The 21,247-nt window shown below is 41.0% G+C and overlaps 2 protein-coding genes across 3 annotated transcripts; both read right to left on the bottom strand.

Moving 5' to 3' along the window:
- Positions 1–1,533: 1,533 nt before the first annotated feature.
- On the bottom strand, positions 1,534–13,928 carry LOC139333441 (14-3-3 protein beta/alpha-B-like). Its single transcript, XM_070965850.1, has 6 exons — positions 13,796–13,928; positions 10,953–11,264; positions 5,495–5,618; positions 3,609–3,772; positions 3,278–3,373; positions 1,534–2,656 (listed from the first exon to the last, which is right to left on the bottom strand). The coding sequence occupies exons 2-6, from the start codon at positions 11,253–11,255 to the stop codon at positions 2,606–2,608; spliced, it is 738 nt and encodes a 245-aa protein (XP_070821951.1). The 5' UTR covers positions 11,256–11,264; positions 13,796–13,928; the 3' UTR covers positions 1,534–2,605.
- A 1,881-nt stretch (positions 13,929–15,809) lies between these two features.
- On the bottom strand, positions 15,810–20,934 carry LOC139333442 (zinc finger protein 706). Of its 2 annotated transcripts, XM_070965852.1 has the most exons (4): positions 20,808–20,934; positions 19,686–19,834; positions 17,372–17,486; positions 15,810–17,247 (listed from the first exon to the last, which is right to left on the bottom strand). In XM_070965852.1, the coding sequence occupies exons 2-3, from the start codon at positions 19,818–19,820 to the stop codon at positions 17,391–17,393; spliced, it is 231 nt and encodes a 76-aa protein (XP_070821953.1). In that variant the 5' UTR covers positions 19,821–19,834; positions 20,808–20,934; the 3' UTR covers positions 15,810–17,247; positions 17,372–17,390. The 2 variants fall into 2 exon arrangements, with proteins under 2 accessions (XP_070821953.1, XP_070821952.1); XM_070965851.1 differs by having other exon boundaries at positions 15,810–17,486.
- Between the last annotated feature and the right edge of the window lie 313 nt (positions 20,935–21,247).

Below are 21,247 nucleotides of genomic sequence, written 5' to 3'. Positions count from 1 at the left end.
GTTCACCACTGAGGTTGACGTCATACATCTCGCGATACTTAATATTAGATTTGATGCCGATCACGACAGGTCAGGTTTTATGTTGATCATTACAGACCATTCTCGTTACATGAATATAAAATGTGTAATACTAATAATATTTGTCGTTTCAGCAGATGAGGAAGGTGTCGATGGTCTGAGTCTGAGCCAAACCCACTGACCTGCGCTCCTGTCATACTGACACACTACTATACTGCATCTAATGCTTAACGTTTTACCGCCGCAGTTGTCCTTTGAAACAGAATCTGCAGGCTACGGGATTGAATACTTGAGTTTCAGTCAAGATAAATCACGTTTCAGTTGAAGTGTATAAGTTCAAACAAAGGCCCGCTTTCAAACGTGTGAACAGCCTCCTTCCATCAATCTAAATGTTACTCCAGCGCACTTTATATTTAATGTGAGCAGATTGTCGAGTGGCATGACGACTCCGATCTGTGCTGGCTGAAAACGTAGCCAAAAAAAAAACAACAAAAAAAATCTTTAGGTATGCGTCTGATGTTCGGGCTGCCAATTATGTCGAGTCCGACTAATTTGTGTAAATAAAAGAATTTCCTTTTGTTGTTATTCATCCCTCGGTGGATAATTTTTAGGAAATGTCAGTTCAGTGATGAGTAAATTCATTTAAAGGCATTTTCTCTTCTCAGCACATAATTTACTGGCTTGACTGGCTGAATTTCATACAGCCGACACGCTCTTTGGTTGAAGTGTTCTCAGCAGCTGTAAACTCAGCTCTGCCAAATATCACATCCTCCCTTTATGTTTATGGACACTTCAGAGTCAGCTGGTGTTACCTGCACATATTTCATCTAGAGTAGCTTTGAGTTCGTCTGCAGAAAGCTCCGATCACTGAATGAACTCGATTGCTCTTAATTTCATAAAGACCAGATGATGTTGCCTTGATTAGACTGAGGGCCAACTCTGCACTCACAGCTCTGCAGGTGTGCTCTTCACTGTATTATTCACCCATACACAGGCTTTAAGTGATGGCACTGCACACAACACTCCCATATGGCATTTTTCATTCTTTTCTGAATGACATTTTGCAGTTTTGTCTTTTATCTCCAAGGGCTCAGTGACAGTCAAGGGTGTGGCCTGCGCTGGTGGTGCAGTTGGTTTTTCCACCAAGAACAAGTCTCTATGATGTATTTCAAGGATGCATTGCAAAGGCACAAAAGTCATCACTGACCATCCACAGAAGGGGGTTTGCACTGGAAACACAAAATCAAACTGGTGTGTAATGAAAGAGGACTTTCTGTGGGTGTCCTTGTCTGCTCCCAGCCTCCGCCTCAGGGTGACTCACTTATTCTTGTCCAGTGAGTCACAGAAAACAGAGCAGCTGAGTTATAAAGGTTGCTGCATTTACCGTCCAAATACAGCAAAACCGACTGGTTTTTGAGGTAAGCTAACCAGTCCTGAGAGTCATTAAGGTGAGCTGTAGATGACTGAAAACTATATATGTTAAATCAAACTAGGGCTGATACATGATTTCAAATGGACAAGATGAAACTTTAACATTATTTTTTTTTATTCCACTTACATGAAATTACACATTTCCCCCCAAATTACAGTTATGCTTGGGTATTCTGTATGAAATTCCAAAGACATGAACAAAGCTAGCCCGCCCAACAACACTCTTACATCTCCGCAAACTAGTTCTTACCAACATGCAGTTCAGGCAAGTATTGAAAGAAAAAAGGAGAATAAAAGTCAAAACCAAAAAAAAATCTTAATTTGAAAAAGCAGTAACTAGATAAGCACGTGCATTTTTTTTAGTTTTTTTTTTTTCTGCTGTGCTCATAAAAACATCAACAAGCTTGTGTGCTTTTTTTGTTCTTCAAAGTTTTCTATACCTCGTAGTTGATAGATAGAAATACAAAAGCAGGTCATCTGAAAACCAAACAAATATAAAAAAACCCAATATAATAAAGAGTAGAAAGTTGAACATCTGACAGTAAATGGAATGTAACCTTCGTGTTCCATCAAAACCTTGCCTCCTGTCTCCTGTACGCCCTGTTACACCTCCACTGTCTTTACCTCCTCCAAGCACAGAGTAACTGCTGCTGTCTCCTAAGGTGTGAGGAGCCAACTCCTGACTTTGAAACCGCAGATGTATCATCAAAAGATGGTGTTAATCGTGAACAGGACCGTTGACATGAACAGGACACACACACAGTACAACCGTTTTCTAACTCAACACTCAACTTGCAGCATGTTTCATGAGAACTGGCCCTCTGACCTGCCACCTTAATGCAACACCCCTGTTTGCTCCCGCACAAAAAAGGTCAACAGACAAGCAACCAAGCCCAAATACCCATTACTCTTCCACATGGACCCTCCCGCTACACAATTTAAAACTTACCCTCCCTCCCCATCCCCCTTCCCCACAGTTACTACAAAAGAAGGAATAGTAAACTGACAGGAGTGAGATGAGTGTTGAGAGAACAAAAAACGATGAAGACAATGAGGTGGTGTCATTGTAGATGATCATGATGAAGATGAGTCAGGACGATGGCAGGTAGACAGGGATGACTATGGGGGGTGGGGGTGGGGGGTGGGGAGGTCTGGCTCAATCTCTGGGCTCCTCTGTATCTTCCCCCTGGTTATCAGAGGTCCACAGCTGAGGAATAACAGGGAGATGACAAGCAGGACGAAGAGAAGCAGTGAGAGAGGAGAGCAAGAGGGGAAAGAAAAGACAGGGAAACATCCATTAATACCTAATCTTAAGACTTTTCATTTTCATTTGAATGGATAATTAAAGGGTACTGCACAGTTTCCACTCCTCTGTGACCAGAGAAATACACCTTCCTGTTCAGTAACACATCTGGACTACTAAGTAAGTGTTACACATTGAGTCAATGTGGCACCAATCAGCATGCTCATGTAAAGCTGACCATGCAGATATCAGTGCTTCACCGAGCAGTCAAATACGGTCATGCAGACTACAAGAAAACTGATTCACAACAACAGATAATCAATTTTAAATAATCAACTTTAAATCCTTTGAATGCATAAATGGTAAAAAAAAAAAAAATACTCTCTGATTTTAGATCAGTTAGGTTGGATTTTCTTACTCTTGTATCATAATAAACTGAACATCTGTTGTTTGTTTGTTTTGGACTGAAAAGACGTGAAAACATGACCATGGGCTCTGTGCGGCTGTAACTGGCACTTCATAGACCAAACAACCATACGAGAAAATAATCAGCTGACTAATTAAGTGAAACTTAGAAAAACTTACTGTCAAGTTGTCTCTCAGTAGCTGCATGATTAGTGTACTGTCTTTGTACGAATCTTCACTCAGTGAGTCGAGCTCTGCAATGGCATCATCAAAAGCCTAAAGGATTCAAAACACATTTGTAACTGCTGAAGAATGATGTCACATGTATAAAATATGTATATGTTTCAAGTCAGCTGTACACAGGTCTTATTGCTGTCTCACTGGGTGTATTTAACATTTAGTCTAACAAGTCCTCACAAAAAATGTGACATGTTAATAAATTTGCATTATACTGAGTGGTTTCATATTCCCATGAGTATGAAAAAAGAGTCATGTGGTGTTATGAACATACGTTCTTGGCCAGCCGGCAGGCTTCGTCGGGTGTGTTGAGGATCTCATAGTAGAAAACGGAGAAATTCAGGGCAAGACCAAGACGGATTGGGTGCGTGGGCTGCATCTCATCTTTGCTGATGTCAAAGGCACTTTGGTAGGCATCCCTTGAGTCTGAAATGATGGCTGGGGTGAAAAAGAAAAGGGCGTGAGATCTGAGGAACTTGACAGTGGAAAAATAAAATTCACATATAGTGTAGAAAAGACTTGACTTGACACTACACACTTTGCAGCCAGCTACCAAAAACACTATCTCATACAACAGCCCTGTGATAAATCCTACCTTCATAGAGGTTGTGTTCAGTTTTTGCTGAAACAGAGGTGTTGATAATACTGGAAGGTTCAAATTTGAATCAGCACTTCACAAACACTATAAAAACATATCTGACTTTCCCCAACACTCGATAGCAATTCAGTAATATTGTATGGATGGGACACAGTTCCCTCTGGTATTCACAGGGGGCCCGTTTTTTCAGTTTCTGTTGGCTTGGAGAGCACCAGGGAGGAGGTTTGTTGGAAGATACAACACATAATCGTTTCTTTATTGGCTGTATGTCTTATTATTGAAAGACAACCTGCAGTTGAACAGCCTGAGACTTTCTAATTTCCCTTTTCTATGGCTGAAGACACTCATACTTAATTACATGGACTACAAACTCTGCAAGTAATTTATGGAAATACTGATTATGTATTTGAGGGGGAAAAAATCCCTAAATTGAGATTAAGATGCATACAACTGTTGTTTCTGTAATGTTCCCTAAATCTGAACTATAGCACACTCTTTGTATTGCTAAGTGCATAGATGAATGAAAAGCAACCTCCGCAAATTCAACAGACAAGCTTTGAGTATGTCAGAAGTTCCTTTAGTTCTTTTCTGGCATTATATCAAGGTCTCAGGGCAAAGCCGAAACCCAGAAGGGAGCTTTTCTCAGCCCTAGTCCAACATCCTGTGTCATTCTGTTCGATTGTGGAACGAGGAAAAAGGCTGAAACCAGTCAGTCAGGAAACCCATTGCCTTTCAATTTGCTGTACAAATTCTCAATCTTAGTGAAGAGGTTTGGGCGGGGTCCTGATCGCACTTTCTTCTTAGGAGTGAAATTAGTCAAATACAAATAGCTGCAAGTAACAGAGACTTGCAAACCTGTACACTGAGTTTAGCAGCTTTAGAGAGAGGAGAGCAGTGAATGATAATGCTTCGGTCTAACACCTATAGAGACGCATATCAGAGACATGTCACTTAACAGCCACTAGGGGGCAAATTCATTAAAAGAATGAGAACGAAACTGAAACAGAGGGGGAGAGACTGAACTCATGAGGTGTTCTGTATACAAGGACGTGGACATGCTGATCTAAAAAGGACTACAATGAAATGACCCAAACAGAATATTTCTATGGGTTTAAAATGGTCCAAATGGTTTCCTGCTGGACAGCTGCAGGATTTTGTTGCTTGTTGTTTAGATTAAATTTACAAAAAGAAAGATGTCTATTCTACATTCACTTTTTAACTTCATACAGTCGCCTTCTGCATAAGAACTAACTTACTAGTTGTGAACTGTTTAGTCAACAATGACAGAAACCATTAGCATTCAAGTACATTTATCCTTCCTTGTTGTAATCAGCACTGTGGAGCCAATGTCCTAAAGCTTACTCCAATACTTAAGTGTTCATTTAATAGGATCTTGTCTAATACGTCTTATTTGGCAAGGCAACTTCTCCTGGGGAAGGAGCTGTGGATACCTGTTCTTACAATACAGCTTTCTAACTACAAAACATACACATACATAAAGAAAATTAAATAAACTACGCACCACTCAGACAGTACAAAAAGGCACTTAACACAGATCTTACATTTCTTCTTCTCGCCTGTAGCCACCTCGGCTAAGTAGCGGTAGTAATCTCCCTTCATTTTCAAATAGAAGACTTTGCTCTCTGCTGCCCCAGCTTTGGGAATGAGACTTTCCTCCAAGAGACCCTGTGACAGAGAACAAACAAAACAGACAGAGCACACTGTTAGAAAAGAGCAGCTTTCTAGAATTTTAAATACAATTTGTCAAGTCTTCTTTATGACTGGAAAATCAACACAAACAACACTTTTTTGTATCCACCATGGGCATGTATTTGTATCAACCATGGGCATAAAATGTGCACACAATTCATTTATTGATAAGGCAATTTTTACATGTCATGTATTACTACAGGACTCAATTGTCTATTAAACCCATGACTTATCCACTGACCCCACAAAAGCAGTGGTTGTTACTTCAACCCATTCAAACAAACATCATAGGCAACTTTTCAAAGCATCATTTCTCATCAGACTGAAATGAGGGTAGAAACAAGCTGGCTACCTCCAATAGCCTTGGGGCTTGAGCCTGAGACTTTGCCTGAGCTACATCACAGATGCTTCAGAGACCACTGAAGGGGGGTGGATCTGTGTGGATGGTGGATAACATGAAAGTATGGGGGAGGAGAACAGGATGAGCTGGACAGGAGAGTGGGGAGAGAAGAGGGTGGAGTATGGATGAAAGATGCTGGGGGTGGAGAATGAGAGTAGAGAGCCAGGCTGCTGAACTCTTGATGAGCTTTTGCTGAGGAAGTAGGTCACTCACAGAGCCCAGCTCTGTACAACACAAGCATGCACCAAGAGCTGCTGGAAAGTGTTGTTAATCTACTATATTACAACTCTATGGGACAAAGAGCGTTGATCACTGCCTTTACAGAAACATGAATTAATACTTCATTTTAAGTGCTTATCTCTGCTTGATTTTAATGTAGTTTCCATGTGGACATCTTCATGCCGCTTGTCCTTGATATTAATTGCTCCAACACAGGCCAGTATTCTTAATGGATGAGACATGAATTTTGTTTTGTAAGATCCTGTTCAGCACACGGGGCATTTGTATATTACCCCAAAAATAATGGAATAAATTAGGCTGAGGCAAGAACCTGCATTTGCCAAATGTTCTTAGACTGATATGAGGGCTCAAGGAGGCCCTCTGGGATCTGAATGTAGAACTGGGCCACTGGCAAGGGCATCACTAAAATCAAACTACGTCCATGGCAGCAATGTTCAGATTAAATGAAATGCACATTTTCAGTATTAGCACGCCCTATTTCATTACATCTTCTTCTATATCCTTTTTGCATTCAAAGAACTGAGAAGGATTCCCAGAAAGGGTGTAGATGTCTGGACACTTCAACAGGCTTGTCATATTGTTTTTTGCAACAAATCTAATCTGTAAATCTAATTAATGTCAGTCAAAGTGAGCATTGGAGGAGTGTGTGTGTGTGTGTGTGTGTGTGTGTGTGTGTGTGTGTGTGTGTGTGTGTGTGTGTGTGTGTGTGTGTGTGTGTGTGTGTGCTCACTGGCATGCACAAGCAGCACTGTGCAGCAACACTAGCATTCGATTACACAAGTTCTGTTACCAATAAAACACTTTACGTAGCTGACCTGAAAAGGGGCCATACAGTGCATAGTGCATAAATTTGTCTACTTCAATAAATCTGCCATCAAGCTAACCTCTAGAGTTAAACAGCTGTCTCTGGACATTGTTGATTACACAATGATTAAAAAAAAAAAAAAAAACTTTATAAAAAACATCCATTCGGCACAGACTCACAGTCACATTTAGTGTGAGGTGTTGATACAGATAATCTTTGCTTCAGCTAGACTTCCCACTTTGACACCAAGCGTCAACCCCGAAAACCTGCCTGCTTCTGGTTTGAACAACAAACACAAACCCTCTTAATGCGGCCATTTGCAAACTTTGCTAAGGAGAGAAATAGGTATGGCCTCTTTTTTGGTATTCATGTAACTATTTCCATCACTTTTCATGTATATAACCAAGTGCAATAACATCAATACCATGGAGGAGAGACTGTCCAAAGGTTTATACGCTGTCATCCCCATGTGATCCACAGTGTTTGTCCCTCTACATGACGGAATGCTTTTCATCCAGCTTTTTGAGTGTGGCCAGTCAGAACAGGAATGAAAACATCTTCCTGCCAACGACACCTTGTGCAAACTAGTTCGCTGACAGCATACCTCAGCCTTATCCCTGTCCTACACCCCTCCTCCTCTGCCCTCCTTACGGTCATCCCTTTCTATTTCAGTCCTCATATGGCGTTTCGGCCAAAGTGGAGGTCAGCTAGCCAGAACACTGGTGCCTCAGCTGCTGTCATTATAGGATTAGGACCCGGTGAGTCAGATGCATCAGCCAAGAGAAGAATGGAATAGGTTTAACAAATGGTTACAGTATTTCAGATGAGTGCAAAGGGCAATATGAAACTTGTCAGGATATGATCAGTAACAAAAACTAGTGATTAAACTAGTAAAACTACAAATCAATCTCCAAACTTCCAACATCCCTTTTCTTAGTAAAAGGCCTGAAAAGGGTGTCTACAAACAGCTGTATAATTACCTATCACTTCACATTCTGTATGATGTGCACCAATCTTGCACTGAACCAGCTCTAATAAAACTCAATCTTACTGTTCAGTCGATATATGCTGCAACTTGGTTCCATCATACAGAAGCACAAAGCATCTTGCCATTCGTACGCTGATGATACACCATTGTGTATTTCACTTTCACACCATAACCTCAGCCCTATTAATGACCTTGTTGACTGTATCAGTGACATTAGACACTGAATGACCCAAAATTTTGTTAAGCTAAACACAAGAATGAAACACTTGTGATAGGTGTCATCTTGAATTTGAAACTCAACTTTACTAACCACATATCAAGAATAACTAGGACAACATTTTATCACATAAGTATTTCCAAAATTAATTCATCTCGTCTCAGTCAGATGTTGAAAAACTGGTTCATGCATTCATCTCCTCTAGGCTAGATTACTGCAATGCCCCTCTTTGCCATAAAGACTGTGGGAGGGCTCCAGCTCTTTCAAAATGCTGCAGCAGAGTACTCACTAGGAAGAAAATAAAGCATAGACCCATACTTACATCACTTCACTTGCTTCCATTAAAATACAGAATTGATTTCAAAATATTGCTCAGTCTACAAATCGCCTAATGGCCTAGCTCCCAAATACAACTCACTAATTACAAGCCCCCAAGAGCTCTCAGATCAGACACCAGTCTCTTTATTTGTATAGCACCTTTTCATGCTCAAAGTGCTCTACAGCAAAGAAATCACATGCAGAATGCACATAAAACAGGGACAGAAAATGTATATAACATAAGATAGAGAATTAAACACACTTGATAATGAAAGTAAAATTAATAGAACAGGGTTGAAAATAAAGAGGATGCTCTTTCTTTGTGGATAAGATTAGGTAATGTCAGGGCGAGCGTCACCCCCTCTTCTACTCCCCTTTATGATTATCCAACTCAGTACTCAATTCTGGATTGCATCTGTCCCTTTTCCCCGCAAGAGTGTGAAACCTTCCTCTAGACCTATTGATATTTTACCAATGCCCATGCTTAAAATGAACATGGCACTATTGGTTCATGCCTGGGCTCTATAATAAACAGCTCTCTGCACTCTGGTTGTGTCCTATCGGCCTATATTGAAGCTGGCTTTTATCTCAAACATATTAGACAAAGTTGTTGCCAAATGGCTCACTGTTGTCTTGACTGCATACATTTTAGATTAATTCCAATCTGGTTTTCCTCAGAAGCATTCCACTGAAACAACTCTTCTCAGAGTCTCCAATGACATAATGATGTCTTCTGTCCTCTATGGGGTTGACTGCTCTGTTGTAGTGCAGCTTTTGATCCTGGCTTAGGCAGTGGGCGGGTGTCTCTGGGACAGCACTGGAGTGATTCTCCTCCTATCTCTTGGGTAGATGTTTTCTTGTGTTGCTTGGTCCCTACATGCTGCCATTTCCTGTGGCGTGTGTCTCAGGATTATGTGGATTATTTGGTCCTATATTATTTTCTTTGTATTATCTGGTCACATTATCAGCAAATTAGAAAAAAATAGCAAATTAAAAAAGGTATTTCTTATCACTGCTACGCTGATGATATCCCACTGTATGTGACTGCTTTGCAAGAACTGAATGGCTATAACAACGTTTTACATTCAAGTGCCGATGAGGTCCCCATCAATGCTTCAGATAGCATAGCTTCCAAGGCAAGGATGCTCAGTGTATCAGGTCCCCTTCTCCAGCTGCAATCTTAGAAACCTGTTATATTTGATTGGCTATGTACTACCAAATGTAATGACCCGTACATGTTTCTTCATCATTGAAACATTGGCAAACACAGGTCTATTAACACAACCTGAGCTGACCATCATTTGTGTTTTTATATCATCCCATCTAGACTTCAGTAATGCCTTAGCAAATCATCTCTGGAGCATCTACATATGGTCCAGAATGCAGCTGCAAGGCTAGTTAACCAGATCCAGTAGAACTCACATCACACCCATCTTCTCCTTGTTATACTGGATTCCCAACAAGTTCCTGGATTCATTTTAAGGTTCTTGTTCTCACAAATAGAGACCTCCATGGTCAGGCACCTGTTTACATGTCTGACCTGCTCCATCCTTACATGACCAGTAGGCCACTTAGGTCTTGTGGCCAGGGCTGCCTTTGAAGCGGTGGTTCTGACACTGTAGAATGCTCTTCCTATAGACTTACATAGAGCAGTATATATTGATGCCACTAAGAAGCAGCTAAAGACTCATTTATTCACAATGACCATTGTCTCGCCTAATGCTGTGTAGTGTTTGAAATTCTGTGTAGTGTTTGAAATTCTGTGTCTTTTTATCATCTGTTGTACCTTACATTCTGTTTGTTTCCCCCTTACTGTTTTTAGCTCTCTCTTTTCTTGTGAAGCAAGTATCATTTTAAATACTCTCAACCCACTTAAAACACTTTTTTTTCCAATTCCAGGGGCATGTGTGAGGAAGAATGCCAAGATAAGATAAGATCATCGCTGATGACAGAAAATTAAAGCCACAAAACTTTGGCTGGATCGCTGTGAGACAGCCAGGAATAGAAATGAAGCGGTCAAGGCGTGGCACTTCTCTACAAGGTCCACTCCATCTTGTTGACAGAAAGGATACACCCAACAACATGAGTTGTTGAAACAAGGTATGACTGGAGAGTTAGACTCAATTCTCAGTCGTTCAGCATTTCTTCACATTATTTGAAAGTCAAAAAGGAGATTACTGGCTAACATTATTTGCCTAAGGTAACCTTTCTATAAATTTTGCCTTAAAGAGGCATACTTCCAATCTATTACTATACTTTGCATAACAGTTGTGTCTAAATGACGAAAATAATTACTGTAACAAATAAAGCCAGCATTGTTTTCTAATAAAATGTTATCTCACCAGCACTTCCCTGCAGATGTTTTCCAGCTCAGCCTCAATATTTTCCCGGTACTCTTTAGCCATTAGCTTCTTCTTTTCGCAGCCCTCAGCTTTCTGCTCAATGCTGGACACCACACGCCATGAGGAGCGGCGGGCACCAACCACATTCTTGTAGGCCACTGAGAGCAGATTACGCTCCTCATTCGACAGCTCCTCGCTGTCACACGTCACAGCCTTCATTGCAGCAGCCATGTCATCATAGCGCTCAGCCTGCTCGGCCAGCTTGGCCCTTTGCACCAGTTCCTTCTGGGGTCCCTCAGTCATGACTCCTCACTGGAAAGCAAAGGGGAAAAGAGGACACCTGGAGGTCAATTAAGTGTGTGACAACATGACATATATTCTATTTGGACTGGTAATCATATACCTGAGGTACCCATTAATAAATGTGTAGCTATGCTACAGCACGCAAAATTTGATTTCATGAGGCTAATGAGAGTTTGAACTATTAGGAAAAGTCATCTGTATTGGCTTTCAACTGAATCAATAGATGTGGGTCTCTGCTCAGAAAGCTGCCATGGCACACTAAATAAATAGGTTAACGGAAGTTGTGGTACATGATGTAACTGCTGTTTTTTTAGGCTTGTTGCCCTCCTTAGGAAGTAGTTCTACAAGGAAACACTGATGCACACCGTGGAAGATCAAGGCTTTTAGAATGAAAATATGCATTGTTTGAGATGCATCTTTGTTGGCTACAATGGAAGGCTCAGTAAGTACATATGAAGTGGCATTAAAAAATATATGCCTATAAGGTCTGTAAGCATGGTGATTTGAGATCAGAATCTTTGAAAAGTTGTGATACTATTATTACTGTAATAAAGCACTGTATTGTCTAATTACTAAGCAGTGTTGAGTGCTATAGGTTTGTAAGAAGAGAAAAGTAAGATGCCAGCAGATACAATGTAAAAGCAGTTGGTGTGTAAACTTGACACACACACAAATCAACACATCAGTAGCCTACATCCGTGTGACCCATCTATAATAGCCAGCAGGCTTACACAGAATCAATCACTTTTTTCCATGACATAGTGCATGTAGTGTGCCATGTTTAAAATATGCCGAGATGGTAAAAAAAAAAGAAGGAATTCTTAACACACGTCACACCTCCTCCAGAGTTTGGCAACCAAATGGAACTGAATAAATCAATTAAATACACCGAAATTCTCTTCAAAGGGATTTGTTATGTTTTACAGGTCAAGTGTGGTACTACACAGGCACCGCAACAGCTCACCTGGAGGAGCATGCGGCCCATGTACTAAGGCTGTGTGCCTACCACAGTGACCAGGGTGCAAAGCATGTCATCTCTTCCCCCATAATTTATTTTTGTTACACTGAAGGATGTGTTCATACACATAAAAGCACTAAATGTGTATTACCCTACCCCTGCATTACATTGTTCATCACAATATGGAAATTGATAATATCCTGAGACTGTTATTGCACTGTGAAAAGCTCACATGCTGCAACCCTAGCAAAATGTCAGTAAAAACAAAATGCATCCCCCCTCAATGGGACTTGTACCACCACTCCAAAACACTCACATAAACTACAAAATTGTTTTCATTTTCAGGTTTATTACATTATAAAAGCAGAATGCAGAGACATTGTAGGGCTTGTCATGGTGTAACATGTAACAGGAGCCCAATGGATGGAAGTCAAAACAGGGTGTGCACGCATTTGTAATGGGTACATATGCCCGAAAATGTAATTCATAATTACAGTTCAAGCCACGTGTGCATATAAGAGACTATTCACCGGAAGAATGCACGCTACAGTCATGGTATACATATATGCAAGAAGAACTTGTTCTTGTAACTTATACCTATCGATGCCAAGCATAGATGTGCCTCCCGAGTACGCACACACACACCACACCCATTCCAGTACCTGTGGCTCGCCAACAAGAAACATTCTATGAATGAAAAGCAACCGCTAACGTTACCGCTATATGCCACTATGTAGCCATTTATCGCTGCGGCCTCGTGACTAATTTCCAGTAGGGCGCCGACTATTTCCTGAAACAGAAGCATTTCATAAATGGGCTAACTGTTAGGCGTTACAACTATGTTTATAGCTAACGGTACTCTGTCACGCTCTTAATGTATACACAGTCCTACAAATATTTGTCTTAACTTCTAACTGAAACATTATGAGCTTGATTGAGTGAGTGACCACAACTACAAGCGTTTAGAAGGTGTGTATCTTAGTTTGGCTGCACGTCTGGGGCTAATGTGGTAAGAATCGCACTTTCCTCGTCCTGTTGATTTTGATAATATGCTCACGTTACCTGACACCTTTAAATAGCAAATTAAACCAATACACTACAGTATTCTCAGTACCGCGAATGTTATACCTTGCTGTCACTGTCAGCAAATCTGTATTACAATGTTACAGACGCTGAAACTGAGATCGGGAAAATACCTCAAAAATATTTCCCAGCGTTAGTTCTTCATAGCCGACAGCTACACTTAATCACTAAGCATCACCTGACTAATTGCTTAAGTTCACAGGATTACCCAGTGTCACAGAGTATCAGAGGTTTTGCCTTCGACGAGACACGCCTTCGCCGTCTGATGTTACATTGTGAAACCAGCTCTTAGACATATCCCAAACTGTAGCTGAGCTAACCATTGTTCTTCCGTCTGACGACTGTCGCTGTTGGATGAAGCGCCATAACGGTAGTCGATTGTAGACAATACGTTTCCATTATAGCTACACTTAAAGATAACTTAAAAAAACATATAAAATGTATTATAAACTATACGAACGTAAAAGTGCAATTTTAAAAGCTGTAAGTCCTTTCATACCTGAGTACTGGCAGATAGCAGCGATGTCGGTATACCAAACTACAGCTGATTGTCTGGGCCGGTCAGTATGAATGTAGTCCACGGGGTTTCCCTCCAATCACACCAGTCCAAGGCACGGCCAGAGAAGGGGCGACTGACGTCAAACGTTACCAAGGTAACCGAACACAAGATATTGCGGGAGTTGTAGTTTCTCCCTCATTACTCCCATAGCCTTTATTCAGACTTGTCAACGCTCCAACTGACAAGGAACAAATCTGTCGAGCATAAAGCGTCCTGTCCATCTCTGCCATCCATCATCCTCTCCTACCAGTTGTCTCACTTGTCAGTAGCCTCTCCCGAAATCAAAATTGAAGCACAACGTGTAAGCAATGTGCATATGTCCCTCAAATAATACATAAAATTACCAGGTGCTGAATTCGTGTTTTCATTGATATAATGCAGGGATGTTCACAGCATTTCACTTTCAGCCAGGTATCTGATTCTGACCACCTGACTGCAGACACTTACTTAATGTAGGGCCTAGTTAACCCAGTCCTTGTAGCTTTGATACTTTGAAGCAAGTTGTTGCCTAGCGGTGATTTTCAGATGTCTCCCATTGTCTAAATGTAAGGGGCATGTGAACAGTGGTAAGGGTGGTGGGACAATGGAAAATGCCCCTTATTTTCAAATCACAGTGTTGACAGGATATGGAAGTCAGCATCACACACAGGTTCAAACACTGTCCTCTGTCTTACTGCAGATCACAATTATGTCCCAGAGCAGAGTTAGGGGCAGTGCATTCACATAGAACACAGGACACAGGGCTACAGTACATCTCGCCTAATAGAAACGACTATTTCTGCATTCTGCTCTGTTTCCGAGGGGAGAGAGTGAAGCTATTTTTGCCTTGTCAAGTTTTCTCCTCAGGCCAAGATTTTAAGTTCATAACCTATTTAAGGGCAGATCAGATGGTGTCGGCTGTAGAAGTGCACAGGCACCAGCGCTGAATGTCTCCTCTGTATGTGGTTCAGGAAGGGTGTAGCACCAAACCAGATGGATTTCCAGTAAAGGAAAGAGCTGAGTGATAACCTGAAGATGCATAACTGGTTCAGGAGGTTCTCGGTCAGTCAACCACATCTTGAATTTGAACACATATTCACAGAGCTCTACTCATGGCTACCAGTGTTAAAGTGTTTCCCAGCAGCATTGTGAGATTTATCAGGTAAGTGGATTGGCTGGACATGCTGTCAGTTTTAAAAATTCACTATATGAGAACCACTCAGCTTCTGAATTCTATAACAATAGGCAAATCTCTAGAGGAAACGTTTATGTTCCACTACTGTCTGGTCTTCACTAAGTGGTGGATTTAATCGACAAATAACAAACTAATGTACATCAATCTATTAATCTCTTCATAAGTCATGGAAATCCGCAGCATTGCCTAAGGCAGTACCTGGAATCACTTTGCAAACTAGATTGTTTAAGAATGTGTGACAGGAGGTGTTATTATTATTCCATGTTATTATTATAGTACCACTTTGTTATTTTAGTACATGCACTTGCAGCAGTAGTAATACAACTTTGTGTATCCAGGATTTCCACCTGCAACAAATGAGTGGGCATTCAAAGTACTGTAGGGGGAGGAGAGAAGGATTTCACCTTCTTGGTCAATATATTCAACCCTCATCATATATAATGTGTAGGGTCACCACACTGCCATCTGTATACAGTAGATGAGAGAATATGTACTGTATGTATGTAAGCAACCGCATTTAGGAGATCTATAGCACAGGCGTGTATGTACACCTGTCACGTACACAGTGAGATAAAGTGCCTGTTTTAGTTTACCGAAGTATAACTCTAAAAGTCTCTCAAATAAAATTACTTTTTGTTACTTCATATCATTTCCTTGAACATATAGGTATGTATGTAGAAGTAGATGAGGGATTGTGGTTATAGAGATTCTTTTCCACCTTTGTTGCTCATTACTAGGTTGAAGCTTATGGAATGATCGAAAAACATGGCTTAGTCATGATTCATATAAAAGTAACACCTTTAATTAAAAGGCTATACAGAACATTGTGAGGACAAAGATATGATTATTACAAAAGTAAAAACATGGCTGGTTGTCAGTCCAGACTTTCACACAGTGATACAATGTCAGTGGTTAATGACCAGTAGGTCCAAATGTATTGAAAATAGTTCATTTCTATAAATTAATTCTCTGTGTTAGCATGCTAATGAAAAGAAACTAATATAAAAATAAGAACCAATGCCAACTTACAGTGTAATGTAGTTCAGGTTGTTAATGCAGATTCAGAATGGAAATACTTGTGCACCATCGTGAGAGGATAACACTAATGAGTTTGAGACTGCACATGGGATCGTTTCACCTATGCCACTTAGATGACATTGTGAGACAGACTCCACTGTAAAATCCAATAGTGAGCAACTAAAACATGATCAGATACTACAGGGGTGCACACCGTTATGCCACATACTTTTTACAATGACAAACTAGGGGGACAGGAGTAGCTCATTTGTGCTATCATTTACAACACCCAGTGCAAACTTTTATCTTCACCCTAACTCACTCAACAGACCACTTCTAACAGAGTGAAAGATAATCTAAATGTTTTGTGCAGTCCGGAGTTTAACAAATTGTGTCATGGAAGGGTTTGCTACGAGTGGATTCGCAGTGCCCTCTCTGGTCAAACTTAAAAACACTGCTGCACAGGAGACAGTTGCACAGAGGACATGAATGAGACACTTTCATGACAATCTGAGGGGAAAATGCAATGCATAATTTCAGTACCTATGTAGCACAGTGTGTGTAATATATTCCTTGTATCAAGAAAAACTACAAACTTCTCTTGAATTTATTGAACTAATCTAGAAAAGGAAAAAAATCAGTGCAGATAGTAAGTAAATCTGAATCTTCTCAAAAGAACACAGGAATGATGTCTTTCCCAGCACATTATTAATTCCAGTCATACTGAATACACTATAATTACAAACCCATCCCATCTCATCCCTGGCGCATCACGAAGCAGTTCCACTCAAAATCCATAAAATTTCATAGTACATTGGATTTGGATGCAGGTAACTTCCAATCATCATATTAGTATTATAACTACGTCCAGCTGACCCAAAGCCAATTCATATTTTCTTCTAAATCCAAAGCTTAAACAGCTTCTTAAACAGTGGGAGCCCTGAGCATGTGTACTGGTGGTAGAGCCCATGAACAAGGTGGTCTGTTGAGCGTAACATTTTGAAATGATCAGATAGAAATATTGCATACAAAGATAAAACTTTTTTTTTTTTTGCACAAGCCAAGGCAGGGTACCTGTCTGCTCTCTGTCTACCTTCCGTCCTGGTCCCGGATCAAATTCTGGGAAGTGAGGCCAGTTACACAAAAACGCCAATCTCAAGAAACGACCATGGGCGGGCAGGCAAGCAGACAAGCAACATCCCTGCATAAAACACCCATATATCAATTAAGCAGCATGAGGAATAATTGAAGTAGCGCTGAAGAGATTTTATCTGAAACATTGCAAAATGTAGAGGCCTGTCCTGAATCAGCCGCAACTGTCTTACTGCAAGAAAGGTGAATCCGTTACGCCTCCACATCGACCAGCTCTGGGGGCATTGGGGACTTTGGATGCTTGCTCTCAAAGTGCTGCTTAAAGGTCTTCGGGTCAGGCATTTGTGTCTGAAGAAGTGTGGGAAAGAAAAAAATGTGGAAAAATTAGAATAACTACATTTAAACAAACACTATATGAAAACCACATTCATAAAAATGGTATTAATATACGAGGCATCCAGCCCAAGTACATCAACAGCGCCATAATGGTGAAGATCTGGTCTTTCACATCAAGGTCACGGGTCAAAAGACCAGTCACCATGTTAAAAACTCCCATTTGTTCATACTCTTTCAGAGCGGCTACCTTCATCGGTAAAGTGAGGAGCTGGTTGTCAGTCATCACTGGGACAAGAGATTGCTTAACATGCGGAGGCAAATAAAACACTGCATTAACAGGTTAACATACAGGTTGCCACCTTTCCTGGTGAGTGTTTGATTACAAAGATGCAGAGAGGAAGTAAAGCGAGAGTTTGTATGTCAGCTCATATCTATTTCAGCTGTTGTACAGAACTTCATCACTGTCAACACAGAGATGATCAGTGCAATGCAGCTGTGAGCACAGACAGTGGTGGAGGTAAGCATACGAAATAAGAGTTTGGTATGCACCGTGGAGTTCTGCACACTCATCTGGACAATCATTGCAGAGGACGTGACCATCAGACAGCCTCTGAAAGACAGAAAGTCTGAGAAAAGTCTCCTCAACTAACTTTCAGAGAGGGCTATTAACCACTCCAACCCAGATTTGGTTATAGACCAGGACTGCAACAAACTATTATTAATGGATTATTTTCACAAATCAATTGATTGTTTGGTCTGTAAAATATCAAAAAAAAGTGTGAAAAATGCTCATTGCAAACATCCTAAAGTGATGTCTTCAGCTTGCTTATTTTGTCCAACCAACGGTTCAAGACCCAAAGACTTCTTTTTTTCCATCAGAAATGAGAAGCGGCAAATCCTTACTGTAAGGAGCTGGAACCAGCAAACGCTTGACATTTAAACTTGAAAAATGATTAATCCTTATCAAAATAGTGGGCAACTGATTCTCTTTCAAACAAATGATCAACTGATAATTGCAGCTCTGTTTTAGCCTCCAAAGAAGGCACTGGCAGGGCCTGTGGATTCATCTATCCATTTGGCACATCTTTGACACAACTAATGAGACTGGATGAATTTTAAAGACTTAATCATATTAATGTGCAAAAGAGAAGCTTGCTCTGTTAGAACTTCCCACTATTGTCATCAGCTGTGTGTAATACGATTAGCAACATGCAGGGGAAATATCCTGAGGCTCCAGTTCTTATCACGGCAGATTTTAACAGTTGCAGATTTGACAATGCTTTGCCTTCATTCCAACAATATGTGGACATCCTGACAAGAGGGGAAACACACTGGACTTATGTCATGGAAATATTACTGATGCGTACATCTCCCGTCCCCAGCCACTGCTTGGCTTTCTGACCACAATGTTCTCTTCCAGCTTTCACACTACAGAAAAGCCCCACACCTACAGCATCCACCAGTGGACGGAGGACAGCATCGTGAAATTGCTGATCTCACTCACCTGCACAGACTGGAACATTTCCTCAGGTGGAAATCTGAATGAGAGGGTCTTAGTCATTATTGACTATATTAAATTCTGCATTTCCGTAATTCAAAATCACAGACAAATGTCTCCAAAACAAAGGAACTAGTCTTCGACTCCTACAGCACACGCAGGTCAGCCTCCAACCCCACACCTCCAGCCACAAATATCTTGGAATCGCCCTGGACAATAAACTGAGCTTTGAACAACATATCACTGACATCCATAAATGCTGCCAACAAAGACCCTCCGTCATCCCCAAACTTAAAGCACTCTCCATTTTCCCCCCACCTTCTGCTGATACTCCACAAAAGTATAGTTCAACTCATCCTCCTCTACTGCTTCTTTAATATGCTGTCCACCCCCCTCCAAGAACAGGCTTACACAAATTACACACAAGGTTACCAAGATCATTGGCCACCCAACCTTCAACCTCCACAGCACAGCTGCTGCATGCAGAGCACACACACCACAGCACTTGACCCCAGTCACCCCCTCAACCCACACTTTGTACTCCTCCCATCTGGTCACCGTTACAGGTCACTGACATGGAAGAAAGTGAAGTTCAGCAGGAGTTTTGTCCCCACCTAACCCGTAAACTACAGACTTCCATTCTTACTTCATGGTTAAATGATACCAAGCTCATAAAAAATGCTGCATGTTCCGTTTACTGCCCAACCACATACCCGACACACCGTGCACGTGTATACTAAAGCAGCCTTAGCTGCTGCCTTCTGGTCATGGCCTTTGGTCTTCTTGATGTCTGCTTGCTTTTTGGCATTCTTCTGCTGGGACTGGAACTTCTGGTGCCCACGGGCCATATCTGATGCTAGACCTGAAGAAATTATAGAGGAATGAGATCAGCACAACACCACGAAGACAGTGATGAGCCATAAGCCCAGAAAGAATATAAAACCTAACTTGCAAACAATGAATGGAAAGATAAATAAATCACAGAGGGATTGAGAGACGCACTGACTGAAAACATAAAGCAGATGCACCAGTTGAGGCTTCAGATGAAGAAACCTCGATGATGGACAATTTAAGGACAGCTGTCTTGTGAGATCGACGGACTTCAAAATGAGAAAGACAGCGGTGATTGCAAAACATCTTTTAGAACTAGGTTAATTGTCGCTTTTTGGGTCACAGGGATACGGCAATTAACTGGGAAATTTCCCCGAAGAAAATCATACTGCAGCCATTCAAAGTAATTATATACAGAATATTAGAACTAGGTCAGTACAACGGTTATATGAACTTTGTTTTTGACTGATAGTACCGGGAGAGAGGGCGATCAAGCCCAACAGTGTCTGTCTCGGACATGAGTCGACGGCGAACTATTACCCATTTCGCTTGTTACTATATATTAACTTTACTCGGAAACCTTTTACATTAAAAATGTTGAGAGCAGTGGTGGACGTGAGGTCAGTCTCCGTCATACATCGCTCTCACAGTTACTGACCTTTCGCTAACACTAGGTTAATACTGGTTTAGCAGTAGCGTTAGCCACCTTTAGCTTGCCGCTGATTGTTTAGTTTGAGAACAACGGTTTCACAGCGACCGTTACAGTGGTAACGTAAAACATGATCGTATTAGTAACACAAAACTCACATCTTACACTTTTAACATAAACACAACATACATCTAACTCCCTGCTAATTAAGATGCAGGCATTCTGTTAGCCGGTTGCTATCGCTGACGAAAGTTAGCTTAGTATGTGGAGGAACACAGGAATACATACAGATAATATGAATTTTAATGGATATTGGACATAAAGAGCCATAATAGACATTTTGTAAATGTCTTACCAATGAAACTAAATGTCTTGCCGAAGACAGCCACTCAAATCAAATTCAAGAATCGTTTGGTCAAGATCTCAGGACCTTCCGCTGCTTCCAAGTTTGCCCTCACTGTGCTAATGCACATGCGCAACTCCTAAACTATGCTGCCTTCAGGTGTGGTCAGTGCAGCAGTAACAAAAGCACTTGTCGGTTTTGTAAGGTTACAAACAGGGATGGGAAATCTTCTGACAGCACGTAAAGGCAGCATCAGTTACAGCCTCCTATGCAAGCTTCAAGGATATTGACCAAAAAAATCAAAGAAAGAAAGAAATCTAAATTTATGAACGTAAAGCCGTTATTTAAAATTAACGCGCATAGTCAACCAAATATGTTGATTCCATACAACACTTTGTCTGCACGCTGCAAAATTAAATGTCTACCACAAGGTGTCATGGTACAGACGATAA

Source organism: Chaetodon trifascialis, chromosome 7, assembly GCF_039877785.1.
Source record: "Chaetodon trifascialis isolate fChaTrf1 chromosome 7, fChaTrf1.hap1, whole genome shotgun sequence".
NCBI classification, from domain to species: domain Eukaryota; kingdom Metazoa; phylum Chordata; class Actinopteri; order Chaetodontiformes; family Chaetodontidae; genus Chaetodon; species Chaetodon trifascialis.
Note: the sequence above shows the minus strand (reverse complement) of the source record. Positions and strands in the feature narration are given on the sequence as shown.

Bases quoted from the DNA above. Each gene is read 5' to 3' on its own strand.
- LOC139333442 (XM_070965851.1), bottom strand. From the start codon at position 19,820: ATGGCCCGTGGGCACCAGAAGTTCCAGTCCCAGCAGAAGAATGCCAAA. The intron at 17,487-19,685 runs GTATGTGGTTGG...ACACTTCTTCAG, and splicing joins ACACGTGCACGGTGTGTCGG to ACACAAATGCCTGACCCGAA.
- LOC139333441 (XM_070965850.1), bottom strand. From the start codon at position 11,255: ATGACTGAGGGACCCCAGAAGGAACTGGTGCAAAGGGCCAAGCTGGCC. The intron at 5,619-10,952 runs GTGAGATAACAT...TCTCTGTCACAG, and splicing joins ACATCTGCAGGGAAGTGCTG to GGTCTCTTGGAGGAAAGTCT. The intron at 3,374-3,608 runs GTATGTTCATAA...TGAATCCTTTAG, and splicing joins CCTGCCGGCTGGCCAAGAAC to GCTTTTGATGATGCCATTGC.